Source organism: Malurus melanocephalus, unplaced genomic scaffold, assembly GCF_030028575.1.
Source record: "Malurus melanocephalus ecotype Western Australia unplaced genomic scaffold, MMel_1.1 scaffold_549, whole genome shotgun sequence".
NCBI lineage: Eukaryota > Metazoa > Chordata > Aves > Passeriformes > Maluridae > Malurus > Malurus melanocephalus.
Window position 1 is genome coordinate 367,712 of NW_026623781.1, and position 21,461 is coordinate 389,172.

The window sequence follows — 21,461 nt, forward strand, 5'->3', positions numbered from 1 at the left end:
ACAGAGACCTCTTTCTGCACATTGTTTTCCAAGTCCTGGATGCTCAAAACAGTGGTTTGGAGCTATCCTATCTGACTAAAATGAACATTATTGTTTGACAAATGCTTTAAAAACCACAAATTTCCGGTGGTGCCGTTTGCTGAGATGCAGTGAGAAATTTTCCTTCATTGTTGGCACGTAGTGCTCCAATGCAGCGTGTAACACTTGCCCATTTGCTTGGTAGTTTTGCACTTCCATCACTTGTGACTCCTCTTCCTAAACTCAGGACAGGTCCTACATGCACAGTTCATGGGAAGCCATTGTCATGAAACAGGAATAAAAGCTAAGCACTGTGCACTGAATTCCCAGCACAGCAGAGGAGGCCCCAAAATCTTTTTGAAGCTAGATGTGAATGGTATGAGCAGTGCCAGCCTGTCGGTGCAGATCATGGCCATGCAAGGAAACTGCCCTGATACCACCTGCTTGTCCAAACCTGGCAAGGCACAGTCCAATTTTCCTGTGATTTGGAGGTGTCTCCTCTTCTGTATGAATCAGAAGGGCTCCCTTTATTAAGGGAATAATGGTATTTTTRGCAGCAAAAATTGGAACGTGGAAAATTGATCACACGTGGAAAACTGGCAGCAGATCCAGGAATGTTACGTGCCCTAAGCTGTGTGCATTCAGTCATAGCTGTACCTTTAGCTGAGGTCTCTAGCCTGGTTCTGCTGAAGGTGCAGCAGGACCCAGAATGGCACTGGAGGCTGGTTTTGTTCAGCTGTTTAGGTTCTCTAAGCCCTGCTAAGTTATCCTACAGGAAAGACCATCTCCTGGACCAGGAGACAACAGCACCTCACCAGCTGGGAGTTTAACTCACAGTGGACTGTGTTGCATCCTAACATGACATATCTGGGAGCTGTAGAGCTGCTCAAAAAGCATTTCTTTGGCTCTGCTCAGTGGTTCAAATCTGTACAGCTGCCACAGGTCAGACTTCTCTGTTTTTTCMAGAGTCAGGGTTAAAGRAAGCCAGTGTCAGTTCAAAGCAATRGTTTTCACTARCCCACAAAACCAGCTTTGGTTTRTGAAGTCCTCTRSTCWGGCCATTTTCCAGCAGAKGCAGAAGTTTAAGCTGGGTTGAAAATTTGTCATAGAATTACTTTGCTTTCCTTGGTCATCTCCCCTGTGCCYCRCAGATGATACTCAGACCACTYTGGGCTCTGCTGGCAGCTGACAGCCTCTGCTGGACAGCGACCAAGTCCAAGCGTGTKCAAGGATGTTATGTGGCTGCTCTGCTCAGTCAGAGCTACCAGAGTTTTCTTAAAGTCTCTGAGGTGCAATGAGGGTTGAGAGTGAGCCAAACAGAGGAGAGGAACAGAAAGGAACAAAGACAGAAAGAAATGAAACCAGCAAGGATTCAATTGAGCAGTGGGAGAGGTACCTGGGGCAATGCAGGGAAGGAATATATTTGCCTCCCAGGCTTTATAGAGTGGTTCCAAACTTACAGGGACTGTACTGTCCCAAGTGGTTTAATGACAGGCAAGGATATATTGGTTTAATGCAGAATTTCCCTTATTATATGGGAAACTGGCTGTCCCAGCAGCCACCCGAACAGCCTGCCCTCAAAATCCCCTGCAGTGAGGTAAGGTGACAAGTCAACTACTTCTACTTCCAGCCCAGCAGCTGATATGGATAGGAGTCCACAGTTAGAAGGAACGAAGTTCTTTTGAGCACTACGTGAGGCAGTTCCTTGATTTTCCACACACTCACATAATACACCCATTTTCTTCAAAGAAAGAGGTGATTTCCATTTGATTGTGAGACCAGYGTAATGCTCTTAGGCAAAAGTAGCAGTCCAAACAATAGTTAGCCTATTGCATCTCCCTAAAACCAGGCAACTTCAGAAGGAAAAAGAAATCCGACTTTTGCWTAATCTCCCTGCACACCTGCAGCTCTTTGAARYCACYGACTCTCACATTTTGCAAGTGAGTGGTTTCAGCTGTTGCTGCAACAGCTCATTCTGGTYCCTGATAAGGAGCATCCCGCTGCCATTCACAGCATGGAGTTTCAGGCAGGGTGGGCATGTCCTTCCTTAATTCCACACTCAGCAAGTGTGAGTAACTCAGAACTTCTCTGCCTCACACTTGCTCCCTCTTGCTCATCTGCCCTTTCATCGTACACAGATACTGAGGAACAATAGGGAACAACTGGCCGACAGCTCAGGAAGGGAGGAATGGGCCCATGCACCTGCTGGGCTCCTGTTCTCCTTCCCAGGAACTGTCCTGTCCTTTCTAGGATGAGGGAGGTTTCCTAGGGAAGGAGGCTTGCAAAATTAGCAGTGATGTTTTGCGAGGAAGGGAATTGCTTTCCTGTCTGGAACTGGGATCTGGAGAGGCACAGAGCATTCCCCAGCATCACAGGGCTGACTGCAGCCCTCGCCAGTGCAGGGTGAGGTGTCAGAAACACCTGGGTCATCCTCCAAATGCAGCTGACCTTCCCAGCTTCTTCCCCACCACTGAACCATCATTCCTGGATCAGCCTAATTCGTGTTGTGGAGCTTTACACACGGGGTGCAGGCATTACCTCTGCAGGATATCATCTTCCTGTGCCTTTGGCATCAACAATTTTCTGGCTTTTATAGAACAACAAAGCAGGATCAGGGCTAATTACGTATGTGTTTTCCTATAAGGAACCTGCTAGGCTGCAACTTGTAGCAGCCCTTTGCTCCCCAAACACTTAGGTGAAGTATTGCAACCTCTAAAACTATAATCTTACAGACAAACATTTAGGAACTTCCATAGCTTCCAATAGTCTTCCTATTGATAGTCACTCCATTTTCATGGTAATATGGTGGGTGGGAGCCCATACAGCTAGAATAGAAGAAGGCAAGCTCTCAGAGTCAAACTAATTTGTTTTCATGCTGCAGGGTCTACAATACAGTGAAGCAGATTTAATCCTCATTAGCAAAATTCTGTGGTACAGGAGAGCCCTCATTTCTCTCTAATGCACCATGTCAAAAATGTATCTGGAACTACTGGATAATTGGCAGGTATTTTCTTCTAAAGGTTTCCTCAGATACAGAACAGTCTTGATGGCATGAAATTTTCAGTCTCTTCTTTGAAACCCAGGTGATGCATTTTCCTGGTTTAATTGGTTCTTCCCTATCCCTTTCACCCTCTTGCCATCATCAAGAGAGGGGGAGAGGGGAAAGGAAAGCAGGAAGAGCCTGGCAAAACCATGCAAATCCCAGAAGCAACAAAAATTAGAATAATTACTATGACTATTACCCTAGGGGTTAATGTCACTACAGCAGCAGTTTTTGGGAAACCTGAAATCTTTCCCTCCTACAATACAAATGTCAGCGATTGCTGTAGTCAACTACGCAGTCATCATCTCTTTTATATCCTCTAGGTGGTGCTTCTGTATCACTTTCTACACAAAAATAAGTCGCGCTGCTTCTAATCAAGCTTGGAAAATAGATTTGAAGCGCTGTGCTACAGATCACTGGAAGGAAATGGTTGTGGTGGACACACTGGTGGTTGCATGATCCAAGCCTCCCCCACAGAAAAGGGTTGTACTCAGCCTCTTTCCAAACGTRGAAACTGAAATTCAATAAAATCTGATTGTGTTTTCTAGAATTATAGAATGGTTTGTGTTGGAAGGGAYTCTAAATRTTATCTTGTTCCAACCCCCCTATCATGGGCAGGGACACCTTTYACTAGAACAGGTTGCCCAAAGGCCARTCCAACCCAGCCTTGAACAATTCCAGGGATGGGAAATCCACAACCTCTCTGGGAAATGTGCCAGAGYCTCACCATCCTTATAGTGAAGAATTTCTACCTAATTTTTAATCTAAAACTCCYCTCTGTCAGTTTGAAGACACATTCCCGCTTGTCTTATCACTACAAACCSTSTATRAATTCCCTCTCTAGCTATTTTGTARCTTTCTTTAGGGTCTGGWAGGTGCTCTAAGGTCTCCCYGGAGCCTTTCATTCTCCAGTCTGAACAACCCCAGTTCTCTCAGCCTGTCTCCAAGGAGAGGTGCTCCTACGTTTCCTCTGTCTTACCCTATTACACTCTGGTGATRCCCAAGGGTTCACCTCTGCAGTGCCCACTCACACCTAGCGGCAATGGAGTTAGAGCACACAGCATTTCAGGTATATGTCTGAAAAAGTAGTGGAAAACAAAATATTTGCGTTCAAATGGCCTTTTCCATTTGCTGGAGCACCATGCTTTTCCATGAACAGCACTGCCAAAATTGCAGTTTACAGCAATCACAGCAAAGTGGGAGTGTTCCTCTATACCACAGGAAGAGAGCAATTTCAGCACAAGGCACTGGTGCAAGATGGGAAAGAAAGTGCTATTCTGTCTTATGAACAAAGAAAGGGGATACCCCTGAGAGGGTCTATTTGGCAGGAAAAAAAACCCCTCCCCTCAACTCTTTATTACTCCATTCCTCACTCTGGTTCAGTACACAGACATACCTGGAAGTACTGAAATGTAACAGGGATRAAATGCTGGCCATCCTTTTCCTTTACTCAATTTCAACAGTATTAGTTTAATTTTGGGGTAACTGATATACWAATTCCCTCAGCCCAGCCTTCACTACCTGCAACTCACCAAATCATTTTGTTTCCTCYTTTGCATTCACTCTCTTCAAATATTTGCAGACAAGCAACCAGGCTAGCCCCTGTTTGGACTCCTTATCTCACCAGGTTTCAATCCTTAAAAATTCTCTCTTCCCTTCCCCACACCTTCTTTTCAACTTTACCAAGAGGTAGTCATCGAAMACGCTGCTTGGCAAACACAGTTACTGTTTACCCAGCTTTTAGCCAGACACGCTGAGGGCTTTGCTGGGGAATCCTAGCCATTACACAGGATGACAGCAGAGAGCAGCTGTGCTCCACGGAAAATATTTCCTCCTTCATTTATTGAGCCTACAGACACTTGCAGGCACCTTGCCAGGGAGGTGTGCACCCCTGTGTCAGTACAAAATGGGGTTGCCAGGTAGAAATGGAGTTTTTCTCCTACAAGAACAGGAACCTAAGGTCTATAAAGTGTTTTTGCACCCAAGGCTTTCTGCATGTAAATATTTTATATGCAGAAAACACCACCAGAAGACTGTAAATATGATGGGTAACTTCTCGCTAACTGAGGCAAGGCCCCATTTTTATTGATGTTTTAATGACTTCTGCCCAAGGTGATGCTGGAGAGGGGTAGCAGAGCTTACCAGCTTCCCTCCTGTCTGGTGAAACAATTTACCATTTTGGACTTAGTTCATGCTCCTGGATTGTATCCTTGCCCTTTGCAAGTGGCCAGCTCTACCTCTGTCTAGTCCACGCATTTTATTGCTGGTGAATCTCCATAGCCATGTAAGCAATGGAAATAGATATCCAACTCCAGGTTTTGTGGCTGCACAACCCTCCAACAGCACCGAGCCTGATCTCAGAAGGAGCAAAGGAGTTCTGAGCCCTCTTCATGTGGATTTTTARAGGACTGATCTTTAAACCTGACTTTCAGCATATGTAATGCACAGAGTCTCATTCCATGTGTGAAAAGATGTGTTTTGGAAAAGCTCTCCTTGGCCTCTTGCTAAAAGAGTATTTTAAAAAGGGGCAACAAAAAAAGCAAAAAAGCCCTACGGGAGTAGCAGCRGGCAGCGCCCATAATCCCAGTCACGGTGATGGTGGGTCCCGCCCCTCTCCTGGGTACATATTTGCTCTCCTGCTGCCTCCTCCCTTCAGGGCTGCTGGAGCATTTAGRGCAGTCCTTGGGCCCACCCGAGCCTGCTGCCTGCCCATCCTCACCTCCTCTCACCCATCAGGCAAAGGCAGAGCTGCAGCAGGCGCTGGGAGGGGGCAGCATGGCCAGGGTCGCCGTGAGCCTCAGCCAAGAAAGAGCGGCATCAGGTGGGCGGGTCCAACAGGAATGCCATCAAGTGCTGGAAACAGGACTATGAAGCCCTGAGGCAGCAGTGCCTGCAGACTGGCACACTGCTCAAGCATGAAGAATTCCCAGCCTGTCCTTCTGCTCTGGGCTACTGGGATCTGGGACCATTTTCCTTCAAAACTCAAGGGATGAAAACRCTTCAGTCTGGAAGCGTCCCATGGTAAGAGTGCTCTGTAACAACTGATTTCACTGGGTTCAAATCTCACCAAAGTCCGGATGAACATCCACGCTAAATCAGTGGTGAGCCTGAATATCCACTGTTTCTGTATGTCTTGTTTCTTAATTCTATCTTGCTTTACTCCACGGCTGGCAGAAGAAAGGTTGGAAAGTGGGCAGGGAAAACACAGGGAATCCTMTAACTGCTTCACGGGAACCTGCTTCCTCCCTGTCCATCCCAGCTCCACAGAGCTACAAGTCCAGGGTGCAATCCAGAGGTGGCTGCAAAAGCCCTGTGTGTATCCAGACAGACCATGGAGCACCCCGGGAGCTGTTGGCTGTCGATTGTGACCACACCAAGGTCTCGCCGCTGTACCTCAGGAAATCAGGCTAATGCCGAAATAAAATGCCTYGCTTCAAGCTTCCTGTAGCAGTTAAATAGGAGCTGACTGGAAATGCTATCACCTGAATACATATATCCTAGAAACAGCCTCTGATTTGAAGAAGGTAATTTTCATCAGGAAAGATCAGATTTTTTTTTTTCAGTCACAAAATCAGGGCTTCAGAGATTTTTCTGCACTCTCATTTCTCAGTCRTTTATTTCTGTTCCTACTTTGCTTCTCCTTTGTTATTTTGCCACATCAAAAATACTTTAAAAATTAGGGAAAAAAGCCCTCCACAAATTACTACCTCCATCTGATGAAGGAAAGGATTATGAGAAGAACAGAAAATTTTAAGACTTTGGGTTTTATTGTTTTTTCACCTGAAAAGTAAGAAATAGAAATTTACAYGTGTAGTAACTCCAGGTCTAATAACCCTGGCAACCCCATTTGTCCATCAAGACMTCACTCTGGCACCTCTGGATGTTACCTCAACATGGATCACGGATGTGTCTCTTGGCTTTGCCTATCCTTGGAGAAGATTAGACTTAGAAAAGACTTAGGTTAAAGTTAAATTGGACTTGGGTTTCTCACACAAGAACAATGTTGAGCTGCAGGCAGAGACACAAGCAGAGCAGAGTAAGGAATAACTGAGGGCTGAGATCCAGCAGGGTTGAATGTCCCAGCCCATGTGGGGCCGCTGAGGGGAATCTCAGCTGTGTGAAAGGAGCACGTGGCACCTGGGAATGGCTCAGGAAGGACAGGTGTCTGGGTGAGTAATGTCATATACAGCTCACTAGCACTGCTTTGGAGGGAGAAGACAAAAAGACACAAAACCTTTTCCTGTGTGGAGGGTAACCAACTTTTGGACCATTATCTTCTGGACAGAAGTAAAAGTGACGTAGCTGAGATGACTCCTCTTGCGAGAGTGCAAGCGGAGATTCAGAAGCTGGCCCTGCAGCACACACATGCACACAGGAAGTCCTGTGTTGTCCCTGCCTCTCCACAGGATGCTTGGAGCTGACAACTGCTGCTCTCAGGGACAGCTGGTGACTGCCCTAAACTGTCCTTAACCCTGGTTGCCAAGTTAGGCTTCCTATAAACTGCTCCCGCTGCCATCCAGGAGCTCCTGGAAAAGTCTCAGAAAAACAGAAAAGGCTTTTGTCTCTAGAGACAATAATAACTTCCTAATAGAGGCCATGAGTTGTTGGAGGGYTCAGAGTTGGGATAGGAGTGACAGTCATTGCCATAACCTACTTGGCCGGCCCCAAAGGGCCAGGAAGAAAGGGGGGGTTGTTGCTCATAAAAGCATTCATGTGGTTGGCCTCTCAGGAAGCAGGATCAGGGTGGGGGAACATCCTCCWCACCGTTGGCACTGGAAACTCAGCRCAGTTCCAGTGGCACAGGCAGCAGCCACAGTCACAAACTCGTCTGTGCTGCTTGAATCAAAATCTCAGGAAGATAAAGTGAGAAGTAAATGCTAAGGTAGATTTYCACCTCTGTCTCCACAGCAGCAAAAATTTTCAGTAGTATCACTGACWGTGCCTAGTAGCAAAGGGTATCAAGATTTGCCTTAAAAAAACCCAAAATTGCATGCAGTCCTCAGTTTAATAAGGAAATGTTATCCTGGGACCATGTCTATCAGACAGAAGAGAAAGGACATGTTTTAAAGAAATGTTGAAAGTGTTTARTAGTTTTTGAATACTGAAATGAGGAACTAGAAAAAGGAACTTTTCAGACCACAAAGGATGATGCAAAATTTGAAATTATGTTTTTTTTCAGGAGTTATGTGCCAGCCCTCAGTTTATAATTGGAGGAGCTACCCGAACAGATGTCTGCCAAGGAGAGCTGGGTATGTACAATGCTTCTGAATTTTGTTTTGGAAGAAGAAAAAGAAATGAAGCTTAATTTAAAAACTCCTGATACATGGACCGTTTAATTAGCTGTTTCCCAGATACAGTATGGAGAGGCAGATGCACAGGAAGAGGACTCACATCCCGGCCTGACACAGGGTATATGTGGGCTTGTAAGAGCTGCGTCAAAATTGGAAGACACCAAACTTTCTCCTGCAGGAAGGAAGTAATCCTGTGGAGCAGAAAACTGGTTTGCATTTGACCTCTTACAATGAAGGTGGATAGCAACCTAATCATGAGAGCATTTGCCTTGAGGCGAGAGTGGAATTCCTGCCCATACCAGCAAAAGCAGCTCCAAAGACAAGGGACACCAGGGAAGTTTTCTGCTGTAGCCTAGTCCTTTGGGATTTTTATTTGAAAGGCAGAGCAAATTCCATCCTCAGTTTCACACAAAACAAATGCACCACAACCAAGGAACAGAGCAGGAACTGGTTTAGAAGGGGCTGGGTCTATGAGGTACCATTTTGTGTCAAGTGAGATGGTCCAAGCATGAGTTGAAAACACATCATTAAAAAATTAACAGAACATGTAAACTTTGTAATACCACCCACAACAAACAAATTGTTCCCAACCCTTCATGCTGAATGCTTCTTTCTGCCTGAGCAACATTTCATGTGGAGCTGTGAGCAGGGACAGGAGCAGCCAGGGGCCAGCCACGTTGTGCAAGCACAGACCAAAAAGGCAGCGCTGCTCAGTTCCCYGTATCAGGGCCTGATCAGAGGAGATATCGCTCAGGCAGCACTCATCCTCTCCCAGACATCTGTCATAAAAACCCTTCCTTTCCCACTTTCCTGCAGTGCTTGCCTTTGGCTAAACAGGGCTGCTGTGAAAGGGTCCAGAAGGGGACTGCAAGGGGACGTTATTCTGCCTGGAGTAGCTGCTGCTGCAGCCGCTGCCTTTCCTGCCTGTCTCTGATAAGATCCAGCTGCAGAGGACAGCAGCAGCAACCTCTCCTGACTGCACAGAGAGGCGAGAAGGCTGAGACTCTTGTAATGAGAATTTGATAGATTAGACACAGAGAAATCAGCCTTTCTCCTTCCTGTGCCGCTAACTGCAGTGCTCCTGACCTCACTGGTCTTCCAGCACATCCATTGTGCAAATGAGATTGAAACAATTTCTGCGAGTCGTTGGCGATAAATAACACCAGTGCTGCTCTTGTAAACATAGCGCTATTAAAGCAATTGCTAGAAAATTCCCTGGTGTGTGGGCCTGTACTCCAAATGCTAAAAATAAGATGCCCAATCGTATACTTGTTCCAGGATATTTATTTGGTGGATGCTGCAACAGAGTATGGGGAAATCACTTACTGTTTTTCAGGAGAATGGCTCAAATAAGTAGTAAAAGTGACAATTCTTGTCACCTCCTATTTGGAAAGTTTCTATAATAGCATAAAAAAAAATTAAGAACATACACCTGAAATAAAACCTCATTTTCCTTGACAGTTTACAAGCTATAGCACTGAGAAATAGTATCTGTTCTTAAACTAGAAGAGACGCCAGTGCATTGTTTGCGTTTAGCCTAGAAACTGAATGCAAATACCCTGAGCCCTTTTCTATTTCTGTCACCTGCTGGATGTTTCCATAGGGCCCCAGTCCCTTGTGCTAAATGGGCTTCATTAGAGATCAGTGCCAAAATCTGTCACATAGTGGTAACAACAGAACTGGACCCCAAAATCTCYCGTGAATCTGGGGATGGTGCCTTGCTCTGGGTTTTCCCAAGACAGCTTTTGGTGGGCTGTAACCTAAGGGCTGAAAGTTATCCCAAACCTAGAAGAAAAGCCCCAAAATCTGATTCCTCTATTAAGAGCTTGATTTTCTTGCACTCTCTCAAAAGAAAAAGAGAAAATAATGAAAGATAATCCTATATTTTCCTGCAAGGCTGCTTACAATTGCTTCTACATACACTGACCCTTCACAAAAATAAACTGCAGGCATGGGACTTACCTTCTAGCCTTCAGGTATTTGCTTTACATCTCTGGGGCATAATAAGATCTTTTGGTATTTGATCCAATACCTTGAATATCAAAGTCCTCCTTACTAAAACCCTCATGTAAAACACTTGTATTGAAACAGACCCTGATTACATATTTASATCAGCCACGTATGTGACTGGGTAACAAGTCCTTTAGGGAAATACAGCCTATTTTTAATAATATTCTCTGACATGTTCMTTTTCTTTTAAAAATAACACTGCAGGTCTGGGTTTAAAGGAACAAAAGGAAAAAGAAAACCCAGAGTTGGTCTTGCTCCATTAAACTTATTTCTTTGACAACAGCGTAAGCTAGATGAGTATCAGCTTGGGAAGTTTGATGGGGACTTGAAAGACTTGAATGTTTTAAACGTTCTTTGAACCATATCTTTTTGATAGCCTAGTAACAACTTGAAATGTAGTCACATAGTCTTAGTTATTAAAGGTGACTTATGAAGTTTTCTTGCAGCTATCTGAATAAGTTAACCCGAGGACTGTTTGCAGAAGTTCTTAAGAAGTAAGTGGCATAAATTTAATTTAAATAATATAAAACACGCTGGAACCCCCTCAGTTTAATATTAGCTTTCCAGCTCCACGCTATTTATATTCATGGGTTGCCTTTTGTTCTGAGCGCCCAGAGGCCACTCCAGGCACGGCAGCTCCCCGAGCCTGCGCTGGCAGCTGCAGGAGCTCCCTGAAGCCAAGGCGAAGGCACCAGCTCACACCAGCCCTGGAGCCCACCCCACGTGTGCTTTGTGCATGTCTTGTCCTACAGGCAGGTTTGGGGAGATTACAGGGATCCTGGAGAGCAAACCCAAGCCTGACAGCTCTGAGAGAGATCTRATACCTGTTGAGGGAGCCTTTGAAGTGGCTGTAGGAGGGAGAGAACTCAGTAGTACTGGGTTTGTTCACTTATTTTGCTGTAGACATTAATATATGGCCCTTCTGATGTTCAATCCCACGGGYTGAGGGATATTGGAGATCCTTATTCTAGCTAATATATCCCGTAGGTGTCAAAAAATACATTCACCAACAACTCTGAGACCCCAAAGAGAAGAAAGACTACTCCTTGGCAGGACTCTCCTCTGGCTTTCTGTACACAGAACATAATTAATTTCCATAGAAAACTTCAGAAAGTCTTTAGAAATCCCAAAGCAGTGGCAGCCTGCACTGCCRTAAGTGGTAAGCTTGTGGGTCAGTKCTTYCTTGATGTCTGCTGTGAKGCCCCAGGTGCTMYGAGCTCTGAACRAGRGCTTCCWGCAGAGACTAAAGTTCAGAGAGGGAGCTGCCTGGCAATCCAGGGAGCAAGAGGCACAGCATTGCATTGGGATCCTTTGTGGGCACCAGGCACTGCTGAAACAGCAACAAGCCAGAGCACAGTCGGGACAGAAATGCCTCTCTGCTCTCCAGTTGCATCCTGGAACCACACACTTGGACTTTTGGCTGAAACTCACCATCTCTAGGTCAAAGGAGAGTTTAGCTGCTCTRTGTCTAGACACTTTGATGGTAGCTAAACAGAAACTGAGCACAGCTTTGGAGCGACTGAAACTAATCAAATTTCTCATTTATTTTATRGCCTCTGCAAGTGGAGCATGCTTGGGTAAACATCATCAATACAGAGGACCCGCTGAGCACCCAGGTCACTGAGGATTCCTTGTTCACTGCAGCAATTCGATTATCTCTGTAAACCAGGAGCTGCCTGGGTAGCACTGAGAACATGAGCCAACTCAGGACATCTGTGAGCAGCAAAGGATTTGATTGCAAGTGCACGGACATCAAGGTAATTCTCCAAGATCACGCGTGTATGTGTATGTATGTATATGTATACACACACACACACACACACACACACACACACACACACACGCACACAGGAGTTAGGCACAGCCAGCCTTCATGTTTACCCTTTCCACCACAAACTCAAGGTCAGAATTGCTTAAATAAAAAAAAAAAATTAAAAAAAGAAAATTTCGCTTTACTACCTTTTAAAATTACTTCAGATCCAGGAATCAAGCTGGCTTCTTCTCAGGACATTCAGCAGCAGCAGTAAACACCATTACTGGCACTTGTCTGAARCCTCTGTTCATGAAATATGAGACTAAACAGAAGCAGCATTATGTGTTCATAGATGACTTAACCTTGCAGGGCTCATGTTGAAAAGGTTTTTTTTTTTTAAAAAAAGAGAATTATTTTTACAAGCCAAAATGCTGCAACTTTAAACACATCTGGTGAACAGGAATGTTTTTTAATATTTTCTGACTATATGTCTACTGGAAATACATTCTAAATAATTAATTAACTGGCCAATTCGTCTCCTATTCTCTCCCTCAAAAAAAAAAAAATCCCATTTTAGGAAGAGAATTAATTAGTTTCCTCACAGTTTCCTCACAGATTTCTTATAATCTGCAGCTGAATCAGAACAAGTTTGAGTGGTCCTACACAAGGTGCCTTTCTGGGGAGCTCGTGCTGTTGCAGTGTCCTGTAGGCACAACCACAAACTCAACTCTAAAACTTCTTGCTGGCAAAATGATGTTAAACTTTGAAAAAGGGAACAGGAACTGTCAATCTGTACTTTTTTAGAACTATGCATGTGTTATCCAGTAGGGCTGAGAAGGCTTGTTAATGGGCTGGGATCCCTGCCCATTACACTGTGGTGTACAAGAAGGGAAGAGGCCAATGTTGCAGTTCAGGCCCCATCATGGAAGATCCTTGATATGGACAGATTCCTAAATACTCTGAAARTAAATATCCCAGGAGCTTGAATGTCCTGTATCTCTGCTACATAAAGATGCTCCCAAACCATCTTCATTCAGCCACACTTCCATTTTTATCAAGTGCAATAGCCAATTCCCAGCTGGTTCCTTTTGGCTGGCACGAGCTTAGTCAAGGATGTTCAGCCCCAGAAAGTGAGGCTTGGAGATAGGACTCTGCAGTGCTCAAGGCAGGCATGGCTGCTTCTAAGGCCAAGTTCACCAYTGCAATTCTTCCAATGTGATTCTTTCCAGGTGTGATTTGCCCTGAAATGCTTCCCTGGGAGGTCAGACTGCATCTGTGTGCTGGAGACAGTCAGAGACACTCACGTCGCTCACTCTCCCAGACACTGAGAAGTTAATTCATGYTGTGAGAAAAGGCACCTTAAAGGATTTCATGCTGCATTTGGCATTATCTGGGCTGAGATTCTGAAATTGTTTACTTCTGAGGTGGGGAAGTAAACAATGTATTTAAAGAAACCCCCCTCATTTCACTGAATCTTCTGCCTAATTGTGCATCCAACATCCACTGTGCTTAGCAAAGCCTGGAGTGGTTTCTTCWTCACTGGCTGTAAAATCCTGGCCAGGACTGGGAAGGGGAGAATTTTTTCCAGGTGTTGCACATGGGGAGAGCACCAACTTGTCACTGCTGCAGGCCTTCTCTGATCTCACAGGGGTGGAGGGACTCAAGAGGGACATCAGGGACCCCCACCTTGCCACCTTCTCAGAAATAAACCTCTGCACTTTGCAGCAAGCCAGGAACAGCCAGAGCATCTGAAAAATGGGTATTTCAGTTCTAAGTTGATAAGGCTTTTCATCTTCCTCCTCTGAAAATCCATTCCCCACACTTAKGACCATTATTTCTCCCTCTTCAAGGAAAACAGAAATTCTAACAGCTTAAGGCATGCACTTTAACAAGGAAAGCCTTAAAGAAATAGATACAAAGCAGATCTGAGTGTTCTCAGTCTCATTTTTTTCCTGCATCTACATTTCCTTGGGAGACGAGGTTCTTAAAACCTTTTTTCCTCATATAATTGCTCTTATAATTTTTCTGATTTTATACATAAGTACCCAAGGCTGGGAGGAAACTTCCAGGCCAGCAAGTTGATCCCTCCTTAGCAGGTTTTTGCTCATAATTGTTCTATAGTCTGAATATTCCAGACTCTYTTTTCTATATGCAGAGCATCAACTTTTCCCTACTTCCACTTTAAACATGTCACAATCCTTTTATCTTCTTCTCTGCAAAGGAAATTGTATCTTTCAACTAAGAGCTCTTGCCTCAAACAGCTTTTCTGCAAAGTAGCATTTAACCTGCCTCACACTTCCTCTTCAAACTTCACTTGTGTAGGATGAGCAGGACAAATTCTTTTAAGCTTTTCTCATAAGAAATGGAGGTGGATGGGGGAGAAGCAGGCAATCCAACCATTCTTTTGCCCCCTTCCAGCCTGAATGCTCTTTCCTGAATGTGGCAGCCAAGAGGAGGCAGCGCAACACTGGCGGAAGGCTCAAGCAGCAGCTCACATACTAATATTAGGTTTTCCCTCCTCTTTAGAAAGGCCTGGCCTGGTAAAATGGGTAGATGATGGTCTTGGATCCATCAGCCAGCTCAGGTGGTTACAGATCATCACACCAGGGGTTTCTCAAATCACCACCTGTCTAACTCAGACCAGCTCATAGGAGGTGTCTGGGCACCTCCTGGAGGGGTGCAGGCAGCAGAGAGTGCCTGCCAAGTCCATGCATCCTGTTTTTACAGTTGTATTCAGCATGGCACTAAATCATAAAGCCCAACTCAATGTCAAGATTTAACTGCTGCTCTAGGATATTCAATCTTGCTGCAGATTAATCTCTTCCCTTGATTTCTCAGTTAGCTTGTTTCCTCTGAAGCAAGAGCTGCGGTGCCAATGTCTTCTGCAGAATATGCACTGKCATAAAGGAGCTATGTCTTGGCACAGATAATCCTCAGGGAACCAGGAAAATGTTAGTACCTTCAGAGCAGTGTTGTTTTCCTAGGCTTTCTGCACACCTCAGAAATAAAACAGAATCACAGAAGTTCTTCCTGCTGTTGGCAGTGTGCAAACACCAAGAGTCACCGAGTKTCCCAGGGCACCACCCTCAGTGTGAGAGAGACTCCTGCTTACCCAGCCCCCAAGGCACAGCAAACAACTCCAGCTGCAAGGCACACAACCTCCAGGGAGGGCTGGGAAAGCCCAGCCTTTCCAAAATGAGGAACAGGCCAAAGAAAGGACTCACCTCCTCACAAAGGTGCTGGGAGGCTTCAGCTTCCCTCAGACTGCTGGGCAAATCCCCAGCAATGGTGACGGTTCAAGTTCAGACCTTCAAAGAAAGGCCTAAGGAGGAACAGCCCCCCAAATGTTCCTGCTGTCCACTGAATCTTCTTCAAGAGATAGGAATGGAAGTCCCACCATCTTGCTTTGCCTTCTTCTGGCTGTCTCCTAAGTCCTTGTCTGCCCCAGATGTGGTGGCTTGAGTCTAGTTAAAGTACTGCAGGTCATTGACTCTGTCCTGCCCAGCCGTGCTTTGCAAGCCACATAGCCCAAATGCCTTGTCCTTCTGGCTGTATTCTTGGTCTCCTGAGGGCATTAACAAGCTTAGGTAAAGCAGCCTGTTTTCACAGCTTCATTAAAAAATCAGAGCACAAACCAGACCATTGAAATTACCACCATGGCCAGCCTCAGAGGCCCCAAGACACCTGTGTGGTTTGGGTGAGTGGAAAATGARCAAAAGAGAGAAATAACAGAACAAGAACTGATTGCTGAACCAATACTGAATCTGGCARGACCTTGCATAGCTCTTACTGCTGGCATTTTGTGAGAGTGTGACTTAATGGAGTTATTAATGAACTTTTCTGCCTTGTAATGTGTGTTTTCAGGTGATTGCTGGCTCCTAGCTGCCATTGCATCCCTCACTTTGAATCCAGATATTCTGTTCCGTGTTGTTCCCAAGGCTCAGAGTTTCCAGAAGGATTATGCTGGAATCTTTCATTTCCAGGTACTTATACGATCAGGGGATTGAGAATAAAAGAAAAAAAAATGCTAGTATTTAATTCAAGCAGCTTATTTTTTTTGYTGTTTGGAACAAGTGAAATATTCAACAATTACAGTGTGTATGTGAAATTGATGGGGAGAGAGAAAGAAAAGAACTGAGTTAAATAATGTTAAATGAGACCTCCTGACTGCTGAGGTTCTAATGCCTTACAGCTGATGGGACTCTAGGGAGTTTTACAGATTTGGTAGACTGAGCACAACCATCGGGCCATGTGAGCCCAAACCAAGCTCTTGTTGCTGCCAGCTATTGAGAGTGAATTCAGGCCAGTATGGTTCCTTCTCCTTCCTCCCCTTCCKTCCCTGCTTTGYCTTTATTTCCTTGCCTGGGGACCCAGAGTGCTGGGATTTAGCCAGCCTGCTTTGACTGGACGTTAGGCTCAGGTGGGAGCAATGTGTATTCACCCTGCAAATTTGAAGGAGCTGTTCTGGTGAGAAGTTTTAGAACACATGCCTGCCCCTTCCACCAGGTCACCTTGGAGTATTACACTGTGGATTATGGTCTCTCCTTTCAGGAATGCAGCAAATCCTGGAGTAAACATTCTAGCTTTGAGGCCAAAATTTAGTACTAGCAATGTTTCACACATTTCCTAGTATTTTCAGAAGGCATTAACACTATTGAGTGCTTCCCCTTTAGATGACCTCTCCTTGAAGCATTTTTACAGGGGCATTGGTTGTTTTTTTGTTTTTTTTTTTTTTCTTAAGGTTTGAGCCCTGAGATAGTTCAGCGTATTCTACATCCAGGTTGGCTTTCTGGGCTATCCACCATGTAAACTCAGTTTACACATACAGATAGTGCTTTTGATGTTATGTGCAATGAGATGCTGTTAGTATTTCCTTTCAGCAAAATTTAATATAGCATTAAGAAGCCTGCTAAATGCTCCATAGAGCTGGGAGGAGTTTGYCTCTATTACAAAGGGGAGGAATCCAACATGGAAGCAAACCCTACAGTGGCTCGTGCAGGGGGAGGTGTCAACAGGTGAAGGGTAAGGAGGGTGGTGGCATGGAGCTGTTACATCAGCCCCCATCATCTTTTCCTTTCTTCTCTGCCTCAGTTCTGGCAGTATGGGGAGTGGTGGATGTGGTGGTGCCCACCAAGAGTGGGAGGCTGCCCTTCGTGCACTCGGAGGAAGGCAACGAGTTCTGTAGCGCACTGCTGGAGAAGGCCTATGCCAAATACAGGGCTGGGCAGGAGCTGTGCCGGGTGACGGCCCAGGCTGTGGTGACAGTCACAGCACACTTCATTYTAGTGCAGCCTCCTTCCCGGCCAGCATTTCCAGTTCCCTCTGGGTCCTTAAGGGGTGCTGCCTACTGTCTGTCCCCAGGGGCTTTAATTCTGGTGTCCCAGGTCACACTGATGGCCACACAGACCAAGAGATACTGAATGGTACACCCTGAATGACACACCCTGAATGACACACCCTTGTTTCTGTGGTGCCTTGTGCTAACAGGTGGAGATGGACATTTGTACAGCTTTTATCGTCTCTCTCCCACAGGCTGAATGGCTCTTACGAAGCTCTAGCAGGAGGGTCCACTGTGGAGGGCTTTGAGGAYTTTACTGGGGGCATTTCTGAGCGTGTGAGCTGCGGAGGGCTCCCTCCAACCTGTACCAGATCATCCAGAAGGCTCTGAGAGCAGGGTCRCTGCTCGGCTGCTCCACTGATGTAAGATCTGGCAAAGCTTTACTCTCCTGGCTCCTTCTCAGGGCTCTGGTCCATGCTGTGACAATAGCCCAAACCAATGTTAAATATAGGCAGGAAGGTCTGATCTAAAAGCAAACTGTGATTGATGTGAGACCTCTATTGATTTCAGTAACAAAAACTTTGGACAAGGCTCTAAAAAACCAACTCCCATCATGCCTCCCCATTTKCAAGACAGCATACTTAAAGCCATGAAATATGTCCTGGTCTTCTGGAGTTCCATTTTCACCTTACGAGTGTCTTTTCTCATTCAAATTTTGTGTAATTTCAGCTCCAGGCACTCGACTACCAGAGATAAACTTGCTGAGACACTTTGCTGTAGCCTGCAGTTGGATTCTGGCTTTGGTTTTCCATCCTAAGGATTACTGACACCTGTAATACAAACATTCTCGAGTTACAGATGATATTTGAACAYGTTTTGGAAACGTCACACCTTTCACATCCTGTTTCATTATCTTGTTTGCCTTGTGGCATATAGAATTACCAGAGTTCCAGTTTTGATAKACTGGATTTTGAGTGAGACAGGCTAGAGCTAAGTTCATGTGAACACGTCTTTGCAGGTGACTGGGTCTGTCACCTGAGCTGGGAATTGGATTTAGATTTCATTGTACATTCTTGAATTTCTTCTGTGCTCGGACTGCATATTAAGGGGCATGAAACTGCAGCTTTTGYTGTGGATCTCACCTTAATTTAATATACTTTGCTTCGAGAATATTGGTATTCATTGTGCACWCCRCTTTGGATATCTTCCCCCATATTAATTTGCTTATGAAAGCTGAGTTCATACACAATAYATAACCAGAAATATGCATACTTTTATTGCTCCAGATAACTGCTACAGCTGAAATAGAAGCAATCACAAGTCTGAAGCTGGTAAAAGGACATGCTTACTCTATCACTGGAGCAGAGGAGCCAGACTCTCTGGGSTCATCATGCAAACCAGCTTAGAGTTGCAACACTGCAGTGGTTTCAACTTTTTGATGATGTTCAGTGGCTGACCATAAAAGTGTTCCTTACTTATGCACCCTCTTATAGAAAAAGGAAGTGCCTGTAGAACTCAGCCAGGTCAGAAGCTCTGTATGTGGAGTTGTGCGGAGTACACTGTGCAGTCTGCTACTTGTATGGTACCAAGAGGCTGGGGTACCCAGTGTAAAGGTGGGCCAAGCTGTTACCAAAACTCAGGGTACAGAAAGGAAAGCAGGACAGGAGGCAGCCGTTCCCCACACATTTATATTGTGTGAGGTGGGAGCAAGTACCTTGCCCGTGTGAGTTGATGGGAAAAGACTAAAAGCCTCTTTGATGAACTCTGCTGTTAGTTTCACCTTCAGAGCAAGCCCCAGGCATTCCTACTCCTCTGAAACTGGAATCATTACAAGGATGTCCATGCCAGATAATCTCCTTCCAGCCTGGCTGTGTTGTGCAATGTTTCCTGCTTTTGAGAATGCAGATATTCTGCTGTTTTGCAGCCGATGTTTTTCCTTTAAGGTTGCTGTCATTACATGAAATGGGGARTGCTGCAGGGAATGGCTCACATGGTGGCACAGGATAACGTAAAATAAAGGTACAAGGCATCTAGGTGTCTTTTAACTATTGCAAATTGTAAAGGGCTGCATCACTCAAGTACAAATCATGTTTTATCCTAYCTGAAAAGCGATTGCCCTGTGATGATTGGAGTAATGGAAGTGCTCAGGCTCTGTTTGTTGTGGATCTTTGGCTGAGGACAGCCAGAGAAACTAGTGAGGCTTAGAAATCCCTGGGGTGAAGTACAATGGACTGGATCTTGGAGTGATAAGTAGGTTTTTATATGTCCCTGTTTCTCTCTCTTTGGTGTATCTATGGTGAATCTATGAAAAATAAAATTGGGACAAAGCATTTAATCCAATCACAAAGCGCATTTAGGAGAGATAGTAAATCAGTTGGAATAAAACACTATTAATTTATTACCAAGGTTGGATATTGATCCATGCTGTCCAGTGGGCATTAATACCTGCCTCAGGCRGAGCTTTCTAATCAGAGACAGCAGCCCTTGGTTTAACTCTGAGCAGCCCAATGCAAGCCATACCCACAGCATTTTGCAAGACAACTTTTCCCTAATTTATCCTATCAATGGTGCCAGGACCTCAATAAAATACACAAACCAGTCCTGTTCCTGGGAGTTAAAGCAAGGATAAACCATTGTGCCTCTGCTTCAACTCTGAGGTTGCTCAGCTCTAAATCAGACCAGTACTTGGAACCTATCAGAGAATCTCGAAAAAGTGGGGATGCTGACTAAGATAAGGACACAGAAGTTTGAAAATCTCTCAGAAACTGTCTGGGCTCCAGCTATCTTGGAATCTAGGGATTGTGGCAGTGACAAAACATCTTTTATTTTTCTATTTAGAATGGCATAAATTTTACTTTCGTTTGGGCCACAATAAGTTTTTTTCCTGCAACACTTTCAGATTTCAGTTTCTGTCCTGGCTGACTGCAGCCTGGGTGCTCATGTATCATAATGAGGGAAAGAAAATAGAGATAACATTACAATTATTTTTACTTTTATCAGAGCTGCTTCACGCAGCCCCAAGGTGAGGTGCCTCAGGCACACACACGCCATATCCTGGTTTTGTCACACCTGTTTTGCCATGGGACAGCCTTGCTGAGGCAGGTGCAGCACTGCAWTGTCAGTGGGAGCAGATCAGAGCAGAATCCATCCTGAGCACATTAATATCAGAATGGCAAGGGAGCAAAGCTGTTTTCTGCAGTAAATTTTCTAATTCTGCCTTTTTGCTTTCCTGTTCTTTCATCACCCCCAACAATGGAGGTATATAATTTTGCCAGGAAGGATATCAGGTACCCCAATAGGTCTTCAAATGGAGAAGCTCTGACTGACTTTCAGGCTGTGAATTTCCTAATCCAGCCAGTCTGTTTGTGTCTTCTGGCACCTGGCAGGGGTGATTCAATTCAARGCTTATTTGTTGCAAATGCGGTTGCAGTCTGATTCCAGCCCAGCATAGTCAGGTCGCAGGGTGTTCTGTCATTTGGAGGGGCACAAGGTCTATTTGTTGGAGAATATAATATCRTTTATTATATCCTTTATCAACCTGAGATATAACCTAACTCAGATCTCACTGTAGAATAAGATGCAACCGCTGAACTGTGTACTTTTGTGCTTTGTCTGCAGTGCTCCTGAATGGAATTATGTTGATCCCAAACAAAAACAAGYTCTGGATCAGCAAGTAGATGATGGAGAGTTTTGGTGAGAATTGTCCATTTAGCTTTCTCTTTTGGACATTTTATGTGCCTTAAGCAATCCTTTCAATCGGCTGGAGAAAAACTGCCAGCACCAAGGGGTTAATAATGACATGCATGCATTGTTAGCCTCTTATTTATCTCCCTTCCTATTCAAATATTACCTTTTATTAGAGCTTGCATAACTCGGCGCTTATCCAAAATGTAGAGACCAGATGGTAATAAAATTAATGAGGTGGTGAGAATGAACCTCAGCTGCTCTACATTTTGAGGTTTGTATTTTTTTTTTTTTTTGCCTAAATGGTACACACTAATGAAAAAGTTCAGATTACCAGCTTGGGAAGAGTCTGTTTACTCAGACCTAATAGAAAGCCTGTCCTAA

At 44.8% G+C, this 21,461-nt stretch overlaps 1 protein-coding gene across 1 annotated transcript in view; it reads left to right on the forward strand.

Annotated features, from left to right (window-relative positions):
* The first annotated feature begins 5,836 nt into the window (after positions 1-5,836).
* Positions 5,837-21,461, forward strand: part of LOC130583042 (calpain-8-like) — a 28,710-nt gene continuing 13,085 nt past the window's right edge. Inside the window, 12 exon segments of the mRNA XM_057382105.1 lie at positions 5,837-5,886; positions 5,888-6,053; positions 6,056-6,082; positions 8,241-8,310; positions 15,980-16,098; positions 17,207-17,225; positions 17,228-17,348; positions 17,648-17,724; positions 17,727-17,815; positions 18,680-18,773; positions 19,568-19,643; positions 21,012-21,086. Coding sequence (XP_057238088.1) covers positions 5,837-5,886; positions 5,888-6,053; positions 6,056-6,082; positions 8,241-8,310; positions 15,980-16,098; positions 17,207-17,225; positions 17,228-17,348; positions 17,648-17,724; positions 17,727-17,815; positions 18,680-18,773; positions 19,568-19,643; positions 21,012-21,086 — 983 coding nt within the window.